We start from the raw sequence: 12,993 nt of genomic DNA, 5'->3' as shown, positions 1-12,993 counted from the left end.
TAATCAACCACTTCAAAAACGTAAAATAACTGTCTTAAACCTCTGTCTATGGGTCTTACATATGATCTGTGTCCTTGTAAAGCATCAAAGACAGGTCCAAAGTTGAGGGTCAATTACAACCTGTAGGTTGTAATTGACCAACATGTCTGTGCCAGGCAGCAGGGTACTTCTGTGAAGGTCCTGATTCGAATTTGTCACATCCGCTTTGGCTGCACATCCACAGTGTTCACTAACTTCAGCTATAGTTTGTCTTTTTGTGTATGTTCTGAGATTTTACAGTTTTTACCCCCCCAAAAAATTGAAACAGAGAACTTTCCATCTTTCTGTCAGTATGTTGAGGTTTCAGATCTTAATCTGTGGTTCAAAGAAAGGTTCAGTCCACAGCAATAAAAGTCTTTAATCCATTGAACCATCAGCAGTCTTTTCGCAGAAGGCTTGCGTTAGTTTAGATTATACATTCAGTGTTGCAGTTGACTGAAAATTCAGTTCATGTGTGAGGAGGATGTGATCATTATATGGAAAAGCTGACTCTGTGAATAGATTATGTGAAATTAATGTGAAAGTGGTGCAGGAGTGTTTAAGAGATGTATCAAAATACATCAACAAAGGATAGAAGCACATGAAACAAGATGGTACCCAAATGAAACAAACATTTTGTAATAGAATTTATCTCAGGGAAAAGCAATGCTTGGTAAATCTCAATAAACAAACCAACCTGATCACTCGAACATAAGCATCTTGTTGATGTTTAAGTCGACTGACAGCCATGTCCAAGTCCTTCACGTGACCTTGCATGCCTCGATCAAATACTCAAATGAATAAGTTTAGATATTTTGCTTGGTTTTTCCCTTAAAATTTAAACATTCAATTTATTTTATTGGACAAAAAAAATCCTCCAAATTCTCATAATTTTACTGATTGTAGCAGTCTTCTCGTTGGCTTCCAAAGCCATCCTAACCCAGGTTTAGAAGCTGGATCTATTTTCCACCTTTATTGCAATCCATTAACATTTAGAATGTCTTTTGTTACTCTTCCTGTCCTCTCAGATCTCGTGGCGTCCTGTTGCGTTCTCCAGAACCCTTGCTGCGTGCCTTCCTGGCACTCTCCTGTGCTTGGCGGTATTTCTCCAGCATACTCTTGTGTTTCCTCCGGAGCTTGTCGTTGCACCACATTCTCTCACAGTACTCCTCAACATGAGGTAGATTTGATGGACCAATGAGCTGCATGATGTCCTTGAACCATGTGCGAGACTGGCTGATTTGACCCCTGCTGTAAGTGCTGCAAGGCATCCAGGGTCTGTGGCTTCCTGGAGACCGGTCTTTGAGCATGTCCGATATGCCTTGGCCGTCCCGTGCTATAAGCTCATCTACGCTGTCCCCCTGGAGGACCTGAAGGGTGATGCGGGCCAAGCTTTGTGTAAAGCCATGCTCCCGAGAGCGGCAGATGTACACACCTTCATCCTGACGAAAGAGGCGACGAAACAAAAGACCCTGATCTGTTGACATAACACGATCATCCAGTTTCACCTAAAGGAGACAGAGAGATAATATTTGTACCTAGATGAAACATTTATACATTGAAATTGATTGAACTTTAGATACACAAAGAGAAAACCCTTTGTAAAACCATGTTGTTTGATGCCAGTGTGTTTTTACTAGGTTTTTTAAATGCTTTACTAGAGGGGAAAAGGACTGCTTGGACACAATATTTGATAGGATGTAATCATTCAATGCCAAACATTTATGCTCTATACCAGGAATGCCCAAAGTTGATCCTTGAAGGCAGTTGTCCTGTAGGCTCCAGTGAAGCTGATTTTCATTGATAGTTGATTAACAGGCTTTTGCTGAACTGCAATCATCAAAATCAGCTGTGCTAAAGCAGGGAAACCTCTAAAACCTGCAGGACAGCGGGCATCAAGGACCGATTTTGGGCATGCCTGCTCTATACAAACAAATATATGAAGGTTTTTGGAAGGTCTCCCATTGCCCCTAAAATCCACCACTGATGTGTTTTTTACTTATTTATTTGCTGAGATACAAACAATTATGCGTGCAAAATTTCAAACACTAAAATACCAAGGTTTCTCAAATGCGCATTGCTTTTAAGTTATAGCCAAGTTGCCTTCACAATAGAAGAAACCCATATCAAACCAGCTGCTTCTAAATGCACAGTTTTAAGCCAAGTGGAACATTTCTCATTAAAATATGCTGTGATCCCTACAAATAGTTCAAGTTGAAGGCCTGCCAATCTTGCACAATGTTTACTTTGTTCAAGAACTTACAGAAGCGAGAAAAAAAAAGCAGGCATCATTTGACAAGTGTCACTTGAAGCTAACATATGAAAAGGTTTGCGTTACAATGCAGGTACAAAGTCACACTCTTGAGCAGAGAAAAGAGAAAATCGGTTTTATGGTAGGCAACAGAAAGAGTCTACTGAAATAATTTTCTCAGCACAACCTGTGGTAATAAAATCTTATGAAGAAATCCAGAGGTTTTTCCCTTTTTGTTTTATCCTAGTGTCTCTTTATTTCTTGCATATAAAGTCTTACTCTCTCTGCTTCCTGTACCTATTCCATGCTTCCTACCTCCCACATTTTCATATTTTATCCTTTAATTTCTCCAGCAACACCCAGACGCCAACCCAAACATGTAACCTTGTCAGCTAGTGGCAGCCAAATGTTTATTTACAAGGAATCTGAGAGGTGTGGTAATGCCTTAAAACTTGACTCAGACATTTCCTTGAGCTCGGCAAAACAGAACCTCAGATGAACAATCTCTGTGGGTGCGCATGCACATAGCAACGTTGCTTTCTAAATACAGGCTTAGAGGTCTTTACAGCTTTGTGTTTAAGTCATGGTGGCCAGTAGACATTTAAGTGACATTTGATCTGTTGGCACCATGTGGCAGTGGAGGAGTGGAGCTTTTAAGGGAATTCACTGTTTATTCAATAGACGAGGCAACTGAGCATTTTGCTTTGAAATATAACTGCTTAATTTGTACCATATGTCTAATGACTGTCAAATGTGTCAGCTGTACGCTGCCAAAAAGACTAATTTCACTTTTATAGGCAGTCTGTCAAACTACACAAAGGTATCCCGCCTCCCTTCAACACTTTTTTTCTTCACCATCATCACACATGCAGTTCATTATAAACACAGCTGATATGGTATTTTTATATGATTATTATTATGACTATTTGATTATTTGTAGACATCATCTCACCTCTTCCTTGCGGTCGTTGCGTTGGACAAGCCAGGTGATGGAAGCTTGCGGCGAGCGAGGGATACACTCTAGAAAGGTGCTGTTTTTTTCTGTTCCATATACGACTTTATCTTCAGTCACATCCAGGTCTCCTTAATGAAGGAAAATGGAGAAGACATTAGAGAAGTGAGAGACAATCACAAAGAAAGATAGAAATACAAAATTTTAGCTTAATTATGAAGAACTAAACTACAAATAATACATTTTTCTTTACAGTTGATTTTGCTCACATCATAGCCATCTTGCTTTATGATGGAGTATTTAAAAACATAATATTTTAGTCTTGAAATAATAAAATAGAAGAACATTGATCACTGTGACATCTTTCCAGCTTTAAGTTGCTCCTGTTCTGAATAATGAATGTGTATTAGGATCAAAAGTGAGGAATTTCCAGTGTTCACTTGTGTCCTGAATGCCTCTTTATGTTTTGACTGTTTTAATGTTTAATGTTTCTGTTCAATGAGATATTACTCTGATTATTATTACTATAGTTATTTGAGTTAATCAGAAAGTAGGTCAGGTACATTTTGGTCTTTTAAGCTGCAGTCCTTACTCTATGAGGCAACGTTTTTCAGCAGGCTACCAAAAAAATCCATTAGAACCTAGCTTATATGGTAAACAAAGTTATTTATCCCTCTTTGGTTAATGCCTAATAAGGAGGTGTCAGAATGTTATTTTCCTATGACATTGTCTCTTCCTCAGTCAATGTAAAGTAAGGAATATGTAACAGCATGAAGAATGATCCGGCTAAATACGTGTTGGAGAGAGTACATATTGTTTTAGGAAAATGACAAATCAAATTAGAACGCAAACTACAGTGTCTGCAGTCTGGAATGCTAGAGAAAGATCACTGCTGACAGATGCCCATACACCCAGCCTGAGGGAAGTTATTTTCTGGTAAACAATTCTTAACAACTTCTAAGCATATTTGAAAAGCAGCATCTCCCAAAAAACTGGTTTACTGTACCTCCGACTCTGCTATGAAAGCTCCAAATGTATCAACCATCTGTCTATCCCCTGACACATACATACACAACACGTAAAGCAAAATAGAAAAAAAAAAAAAAAAAAGCTTTTTCAGTGTTATGAAAACAGTACAGGTCTGGAACTTATTCGTTGTATTTCCCATTCAACCTTAAAAGCTGCACTGACCGATTATCCACCATCTTCACTCAGAGCTTCAAACATTTTCTGGAGCTGGCAAAGGTTCCTTCATCTTTCAAAAGCTTAACCATCATCCTGGACCTCAACAAAAATTCTCCACCACCTGTTGGACCCTCTTGTAGATGGCTTACCAGGGTAAATGGTCAGGAGTTAAGGCAATAAGCCAGGTACTACACTGTATCCTGTACCAACTTGACCACCCAGGGGTGTGGCATGTTTCTCGACTTTAGCTGGACCACAATTAACTCAGGCATCCACCACCACAAGTTGACCCAGCTGCGAGTGCCAGCCTTCACCTGTCAATGAGCATTCAGCTTCCTGACCGACCAGCAGCATAAAAATCCCCCCTTAGGGGTGTCTTCGCCCCACACCCCCTCCTCTGTACAAAAATAGCACCTCAGCCTGCCACTCTGTGAAACTACATAAGTGTGCAGATGACAGCTTGTACCAGATAGCTTAACCGCCATACACAAAAGAAAAGAGACATTATTATTTATCAGCTAAATCCTACGGTGCATGTACTTTGTAGCTTGTAATCAGTTTTTAATCCAACACTACCAACCTTTGCCTTTTTCTTTTTTTTATGGGGGGTAGAGACATCAGTGCAATAAAGGGTTTGCGTGAAAGCCAAAATCAGTGGATCATAAGCATGCTTGAACAGGAATTTGTCCTGCTGTAGAGTTTAGTTTATTTTCCAGAGTACAAGGAAAATGTGCAACATCCTCTCTGCAACCTTTCCTACCATTACTGCATTAAAGAGATTTTATGGGAAGGCTTACAAGGCTTATAAGTGAAATATTCCTGTGCCTAATGAGTGGTCTTTACTCAAACTGCTGTTTACACAAGTTGGAAAACACATTCCTAAACACATCAAGTTCATCCTAAGAAATATAAAACAGACTGTGGTATTCATTTTCAAAAACAACTAAACAATTTATACTGGTGGAAGAGGAAAAGCTGAAAGATACAAGTATGTTTAGAACCACAGACGTTGTTGATAGCACAGTTAAACTGCAAAAATGGAGTCTCTAGAAAAATGTAAAAACACTAACCCTCTGAGAAAAGGTGATAAAGACACTTGAAGTAATCTGTCCATGTAGTGTAATTATTTTAAGTAACCAAACTTCTGAAATTAAGGTTATACTGTTAAATTGAACAAATTAAATAAGAAATTAACTCTTAAAAATGATACATTTTTAAATAAAATAACCTGGACATGAAAAGTTTCTTCCAGGTATACCATAACCTCAAATTTACTCACAAATTGGTCAGATTTTAAATTATTTTCATTAAGTAAATACTTTTTCTCTCTGATAAGAAATTACAGGCATTATCAAGGAGTATTGATTAGTAAATAGATTATATTTACATTAAATTTACGACCTCAGAAATACACATGCAGCAGTGTTTACCTTTACAAATAATCAGTATTGATTTGCATTTTTTCTGACCCAGCGTTTTGTATCTTTCCATTGTTATTTAACAGTTAAACTTTGGGATGAAATTCAAGCCTGTGAGGCAGAAGTGCCAAATTCTTTGCTTTCTCTGGCAGATTCAAGTCAGACATCTCATGGGCCATTATATTATTTAAGTACTGCTTAAAGCCAAGAGAAAAATATGACAAATGATAAAAAAAAAAAACACTTATAAACCTTAATCTTAAAATAAACTAAAATATTTTAGGCTGGTTTGGGGGGAATTAAATTTGTTTATTGTCCCACAATGGGGAAATTCTGTATTAGACCCATCCCCTTGGGGAGCAGTGGGCTGCCATTGTGTGGCGCCTTGGGAGCAGTGTGGGGTTAAGGGTTTTGCTTAGGAGCTCAGAGTGGAGGCTGTTGGGATCGAACCGCGTACTTGCAACCTTCTCAGAGCACAAGCGCACTGCTCTAATCACTAGGCCAACACTCCCCCCTAATTATTCTCATTGTTTAGCTTAAAAATAGACTTTAAAACTGATATTTTTCTGCAAAAAACTATCAGTCTGTCTTTCTATCACTGAAAAAATATATATAACCGGCAGTAACACTATAAGATTTTAAGGATAGAAATATATACTTCAGTATGTCATTGAAATAAGAACCACAGAGAAAGAAAGCATAGCGAAAATGCATTAAGAAGATATAGTTACCGCTAACATTCTGATCCACGCACTGTAGCACGGCGTTTCCGTGTTTGACATCCTGCCTGCGGAAGCGACGTTTGCTGTTTGGGACAAATCGTGCACAGGACGATCCATCCCATGCACAGTAAGGATCTCTGGCAAGGCAGCACTCAGCACAAGCTTTCCCATAGGTCTCACAGCGATGCAGCTTCACCTGTACCATTCCTGCTGGCGAGCCCACATATAAGGCTTGCTGCGTGAATTAGAGGAGTGACGATATGAGAACAGTTTTTCCAGGCGGACAGAGGTAGCATTTTTATATATTACAAGTATGGAAATAGTATTAACTTACCCTTTTAACAGATATATCCATTGATGTAATTGGGGTTGGTACCTGAAATAACATTTATTTATAAATAAATGTACAGGGAAAAATTTATGATTTTAAATAATTTAATATATTTTAAGGGCAACGGGCATCATTGTCTTTTCGTAACCATATTTCATACACACTTAATGCAATTTTTTTTTTTACAACAGTCTTATAGGCGATTGCATAAAATGGTTGTCAAAGTGAAATAAAAAAGGTATGAAAAATGTTATCTCAAACACATTTTAATAGCAGATTTGATAAAAGAAAAATTTTTTTTTTTTATTTTAATTATCATTGTATTATTGTAAAGTTAAATCTTACTTTAAAGACTTGTAGCTCCTCTAATGTGACCTCCTCTGCCTCCAGACTGTTTCCACTATGGAGTGAAATGACCTTCAAGACTGTGCCAACATCTTCAAGGAAGACAGACAAATACATTATAACCGTGTTCATATAACTGATAAAAAAGGTTGAAATCCAACATTTTTTCCCCATATATGACCCATTCTGAGACAGTGAACAGAGAAAAATCCTATTTTAGTTCATTTTTATATCTGATTCTGAATCATTTTTCTCATGTGACCTCAGTCTAAACCTTTATGTACTTGAATACGGTTCAACAGTTGTCACCAGAGGAACCAAAATAAGCATGGTAGACACCCTTGTTGAAGCCAGTCATATATTTTGTAACTTTTACACATCAACTTGATTAAATATAAGGACACATTTTGACAAATTATGGAGGTTTACTATCCATATTTGCTTCTGTAAACACGGCACTGTGCATTTGAGGACACATCTCTTTCATTGCATGCCGATGAACTGAGGACTATCAGCTGTTTACACTCTGGAAATAGCCTGATATTCAGATAAGTATCTGGAATGATAACAACTTAAAACAAAATAAAAAAGTCAGTTTATCACCTAAAAGTCTCTGACCCTTTGTGTTACCTGTAAAAAATTCTAAATGAGAATGACTTTATATGACATGCGCCTACCTGTACCAATGAACATGACATCATACTGCCCATCCTCTGCCTCAACTCTGTCAACCACGATTTGTTTCAGCTTGTAGGGAATGTTGGCCTTCACAAGCACAGGCTGGCGACGAGCTGGGAGCACGGATCGCCACATCAGTGGGTGGCTGCGGGCAAACTGCAGCACTGAGTCTGGGAAGTCCTTTGTGCTCCCGAACTCTTTGCCAGGTTGGTTGGTTATTTTACTGGGACACTGGCAAAATGAGAAGAAAAACAAACACAAAATGAACTTAAGGAGAGAAAACTGGTTGTGTTATTCAGCTCTAACTGACCGACTAAAAGTCTGCTGCCAGTGAGAAAAAGGGACATGTTAAACAAACTAAACAGATGGAAGAAATTAAAATACTTTCTTCTCTAATTCCAAATTCCCGCAATTTTACACCAAACTGTCGGTGTGTTTTCCAAACAAACTGCAGTCTAATTATGGTCTTAAATTTTACTCAGAACCTTCATTACGAGTGAAAACTGGTTAAAAGTTCATGACAACTATTATGATTTTAGGAGCTTTGTGGAAGCTCCAACATATGCCACACTAGAAATAAAAGATTTAATGAGTAACTGGCAGAGATACTGTACCACTGGATTAATTGAGAAGAGTAAAATTGCACCAAATGCTAGCATTTGCACAAACTATCTGAGGGCTAAGTTTGCATATAATTGCATTCCTTAAGGCAGCAGCCAGTTCTTGTCAAGCAGACCTACATTTTTATTAATCTACCAAACTATTGGTTTGCATATGTTTAAAATAAGGTGTAAGAATAATGCCAAAATGGCAAATAGCCAGTGTAGTTCTTTCTACGGATGGAAAAAACCATTAAGGGTTATGCATTATTTGTCTTTTTCTAAAGTTTCACTCTATAGAGTACTGCAGGACAGGCCCATGGGAAAAAGGCAAGCTAACCAAGCAATTGCCTAAGGCCCCAAGCTGGCCTGGGCCCCCCAGACATAGGCTGACCTGGTTATGAACTGCATCTATTGACTATTTGATGTTACTCAAAGCTGCTCACTAAAGAACATCTATGCAGCGCTTAAATGGAATCCAACATGAAATGTAAATCAGTTAGACCAATAAATTTTTTTCAGTATCATTTTGAATCCATGTATCATTCGTTTTACAACCTGAAATAACTGTCACCGAATTTCATTACATAATATGGAGAAACGGAGCACAGTTTCTGCCATACAACATTAAATATAGAACAGTAATAATAATAAAAAAAAGGTAATAGATTCGTCATTATTTTATTTTGTTTGGGTAGATTATAGTATCTCAGCCTGCTGGATGTGCCAGGCACTTCTATTGATTAAACAGGATTTAACTCTTATATATATATGAGCTAGCTTCTTTTGAATGGCAGTCTGATATAGCCCTTGCAAATCAGTTTTACCATAAAGATTAATGCATGTAAGAGTTGGAATCTGCTGTAGTCTGTTAATAAGCAATGTAAGTTGCTATATGTATGTATATATATATATATATATATATATATATATATATATATATATATATATATATATATATATATATATATATGTGTGTGTGTGTGTGTGTATTTGTTTGTTTGTAGGAAAAATTGGTGAGCAGACATTTAGTGATTGTAACAGCAGAAAAACACAATGATACCATTATCGGAATACGCCTCAATGGGCATAACCCTTCAAGTAAATTTTGCTTGGGGCCCCCAGATTCCTCGAAACGGCCCTGTTGCTGCATCTGTACCTCATCTGCAGAAATTCTATCTTTTGGAAGGCATAAACAATAATTTTTTTGACCCACTACTTTTCTATTTCAGTCAGACTGTGGATTCGTTCAAATTAGTTGCTTATTAGCTTTACTTGGTCAATCGTATTTATTGATTTAAACAAAAAACACTTTACAACTCAGACAAGGAGCCTCACTCCATCAAAAAGCTCTTAAAGCCTTTCTAGGGTTAAAATGTTCTCACATAAATTTCTGTTTAATAATCTAAAAATTTACTTCAGCAAAATTCTGCAGAAGCTTAAAAACTGTGAGAAAATGCTCTATCTTGTTAATCTCATTTGGCCAATTTGAAGTGAGACTGATATCAACATGCTGCTCTAAACTGAATGTTTTCTTTCCTTCTTTTTAATATCTAACTTTACTCTTTTCCTCCCAAAATGAGGCCAAGACATTCCTGTGAATCAGATAGTCCACCACCACAGAGGTGTGCACTCGGTTCCCACATTATTCATCATCTTCCTCGCTCATTCACTCTTGTAATGAAGCAGAGCAGCACATGGGACATCATTTCACGTTTGCGTGCCCATGTACACACAAGTGTTTATGTTTTTAATCAAGCTGTGTAACAGCCATTTGGATGAGAGATTGACACAAGAGCAAAGACGTAAACCCGTAAAGCATAAAGTTAAAACAGCTGCACTTCCAATTACAGTAGTTTACATTACTGATAGGGATATTTTCAACACCTCATCTATAATGTTTTTATACCCCCTTTCAATCCCATACTTTTCTTTCTTAGTTTTCTTACATACTATGAACTTCATAAACTATTCCTATAGTTTTAGGCTACCAGCACTTAGCTCCCTTAGAAAAACATTTTCTTAAAAGAATGAATAGCTTTGGATAGAACTATAGATCCATTAAAATCTTTTAGGATTCCTTTAAACCAGTAGATAATCCAAAGTGGCTTGGCAGATGTTTGAACGGGGAGGCTGTTTAACTTCAATGGAGTATGCTTTTATGCGTTTTAAATGCTCTTATTTGGAGCAATTCTTGCTATCTAGTGATCATTAAAAAAAAGGTTAACCAGCACCATAAAAGGCTGCTGTTGAAAACTAATAAAACAGCTACATTTTTTTAGTAAAACTGTTTACTGAATTAGAAAACAACAGGAAAACCTTTGCTCTCCGTAATTGAATGCATTACACAGAATAATAAATTTCAATGAATGTCATACTTTTGAACTCCAAACTTGAAATGGCTTTAAAGTTCTTTTAATTTGGATTTATGGACATTGTGGTGCCTTCAGTTTGTTGGAGCACTGGATTGTTTTAAAACAAGCTCCAACTTTCCTCTTGGTAATCAAACAAAACATCAAAGTGTTTACATTGATTGCACTGACCACTTTCTCTGAGATGCAAATATCCCTCTCTGTAAATACAGATGTAAAACTTTATTTTTTACATGTTTAGATTACGGAGATTATCAACGTAAATCCAGGGCTACGTAAGTCGCATACAACAGCATAAAAGCATATGTAGGGAAATAATGCTGAGAAGCCCTACCGTGTACATTAAACATGTAGATTGATGGATAAAAGTGTTTTATTTAGTGCTATAACACTTATAAATATGAGTAAACATTATATTAAAGGATAAATAGCTGGTAATCTATCACTTACAACTCCTGGTCTTGGATAAGGCATCCTGCCTTCATAGGCGCCCCATTGGTAGTTAGGACCCTCTTTATGGGCAAAGGGTCCATTGAAAGCTTCCCTGATGTCAGCCATATGGTAAACACATACAGCAAAACCCTGGAAGACATTACTGTGGAAAAAGATGGAAACTGTAGATGACTTATGCATGCTGTGTGGTTACTTTCTGAGTACAATTCTACTGTACATCAGGCAAATCTGCATCAGCAAAAAACTGTGTAAAAAATGAAAAGAATACATGGCTAACGTCACATGCACAATATCAAAACATCCAGATTTAACTAAACATACAAATGCATTAAAAACATTAACTCAAAGGGAACTCTGGCAATTAGCTGAAGCAGTTTTTCCAAACTTTTGTTCATCCTTGAATTAAAATGGGACCTTTTGTAACATACAGACAATCAACAAAGGGGTACATATATATATATTATAAAAGGGCATAAAAATAGTTCAGTTTACAGCAGCCACTCATCCCACAGTTGTGTTTTGAAGGTGTGGGAAGTCTCATCCTCTAACAAAGTTATAATAAAGCACTGATAGATTCTCATCAGTAGTAAGATATCCACTATCCTTGCAGGAACCCTCCCTAAACCTACAAGTTGGTTAATATAACTAATCTGTTTCAAATAGTGTGGTACATGGAAAGATGTTGACAGGCATTATATGCACTACGTGTAGCTTTAGTACCAAATATTCTGGCCACCTCTAGGGGGAAGTGTAGGGCACATACTGCAAGCTTAGATATAAGTGTAAGGATGAATTGCATTGTGCACCATTCTGCATTACTGTATCTTTTTCACCCTTGAACTTCTACACATTTGAGCAGTCTCTCATTATGCCAGATCTTTTGGTCTTTTTATAAGGTCAGACTGTTTGTTCACCTGTGAAAACTCTTATAAGTATACACTAAGAGCATAAATTACTACAATACATAGGTGAAGAAAGTAAAAAGGTTTCTGAGTTACCTGATGGCTATCTGATTATTGCAAAACACATTTTGCTGCAGATGTTTACCTGATAGTGCTGAAAACTGCATAGATGTCTGGGTTTCTCACATCTTTGGTCTGCAGCAGGAAAACATCCTCTGTTTCAAATTAGAAAAGTTATGTGTGTAATGTGAGTTTGATTTAATTTCACCACAAAATACAATTAGCTTTCTCAAACAAAGTTTCTTGTTTATGGAAGGAAATGTTCCACTGAAAGGTTTTAAAGGTGTCCATGTTTCGTTTTTGTGTCATTTAATTGTTTCTGTTTATCTCACCAAGCTGGTCGAAGTGCGTGTCGATGCCATGAGGTCCAGGTACAGAACAGACCAATCTGGCTTTTATGAACGTGCTCCACTTATTGACAAGAACTCTTTGTCCTCCAACATCATTCTAGTAGAAAAAGAAGATAAACAACCAAATAAACACACTTGGGTATTTACTTCTAGACAAACATTTTTTTTTCTTTTTCCTCTTTGCTGCAACACACTGGTCTTTTATTTCAAGAATGACAAATATGGACTCAAATTTTAGTTATATGTCGGTGTTCTTTATGGAGGCAAAGCAGGGTTTTTAACTTCTGATTAAAAAAAACAAAAACAAAACTGATTTGTCTCACTCACACACTGTGAGTGTGAGTGAGTGAGTGAGTG

The 12,993-nt window shown here is 37.1% G+C and overlaps 1 protein-coding gene across 1 annotated transcript in view; it reads right to left on the bottom strand.

Annotated features, from left to right (window-relative positions):
• Positions 1-847: 847 nt before the first annotated feature.
• Positions 848-12,993, bottom strand: part of sema3g (sema domain, immunoglobulin domain (Ig), short basic domain, secreted, (semaphorin) 3G) — a 74,158-nt gene continuing 62,012 nt past the window's right edge. The window contains exons 8-16 of the mRNA XM_015399798.1: positions 12,619-12,733; positions 12,372-12,441; positions 11,322-11,466; positions 7,900-8,131; positions 7,223-7,314; positions 6,881-6,922; positions 6,556-6,781; positions 3,222-3,352; positions 848-1,526 (exon numbers count right to left, since the gene is read on the bottom strand). Of these exons, the coding sequence (XP_015255284.1) occupies positions 1,026-1,526; positions 3,222-3,352; positions 6,556-6,781; positions 6,881-6,922; positions 7,223-7,314; positions 7,900-8,131; positions 11,322-11,466; positions 12,372-12,441; positions 12,619-12,733 (1,554 nt within the window). The 3' untranslated portion in view covers positions 848-1,025. The remainder of the gene's footprint in view (positions 1,527-3,221; positions 3,353-6,555; positions 6,782-6,880; positions 6,923-7,222; positions 7,315-7,899; positions 8,132-11,321; positions 11,467-12,371; positions 12,442-12,618; positions 12,734-12,993) is intronic.

Source organism: Cyprinodon variegatus, unplaced genomic scaffold (genome assembly GCF_000732505.1).
Source record: "Cyprinodon variegatus isolate N-32 unplaced genomic scaffold, C_variegatus-1.0 Scaffold1047, whole genome shotgun sequence".
Lineage (NCBI taxonomy): Eukaryota > Metazoa > Chordata > Actinopteri > Cyprinodontiformes > Cyprinodontidae > Cyprinodon > Cyprinodon variegatus.
The sequence above is the reverse complement of the archived record's forward strand: the minus strand, read 5'-3'. Positions and strand labels throughout refer to the sequence as shown.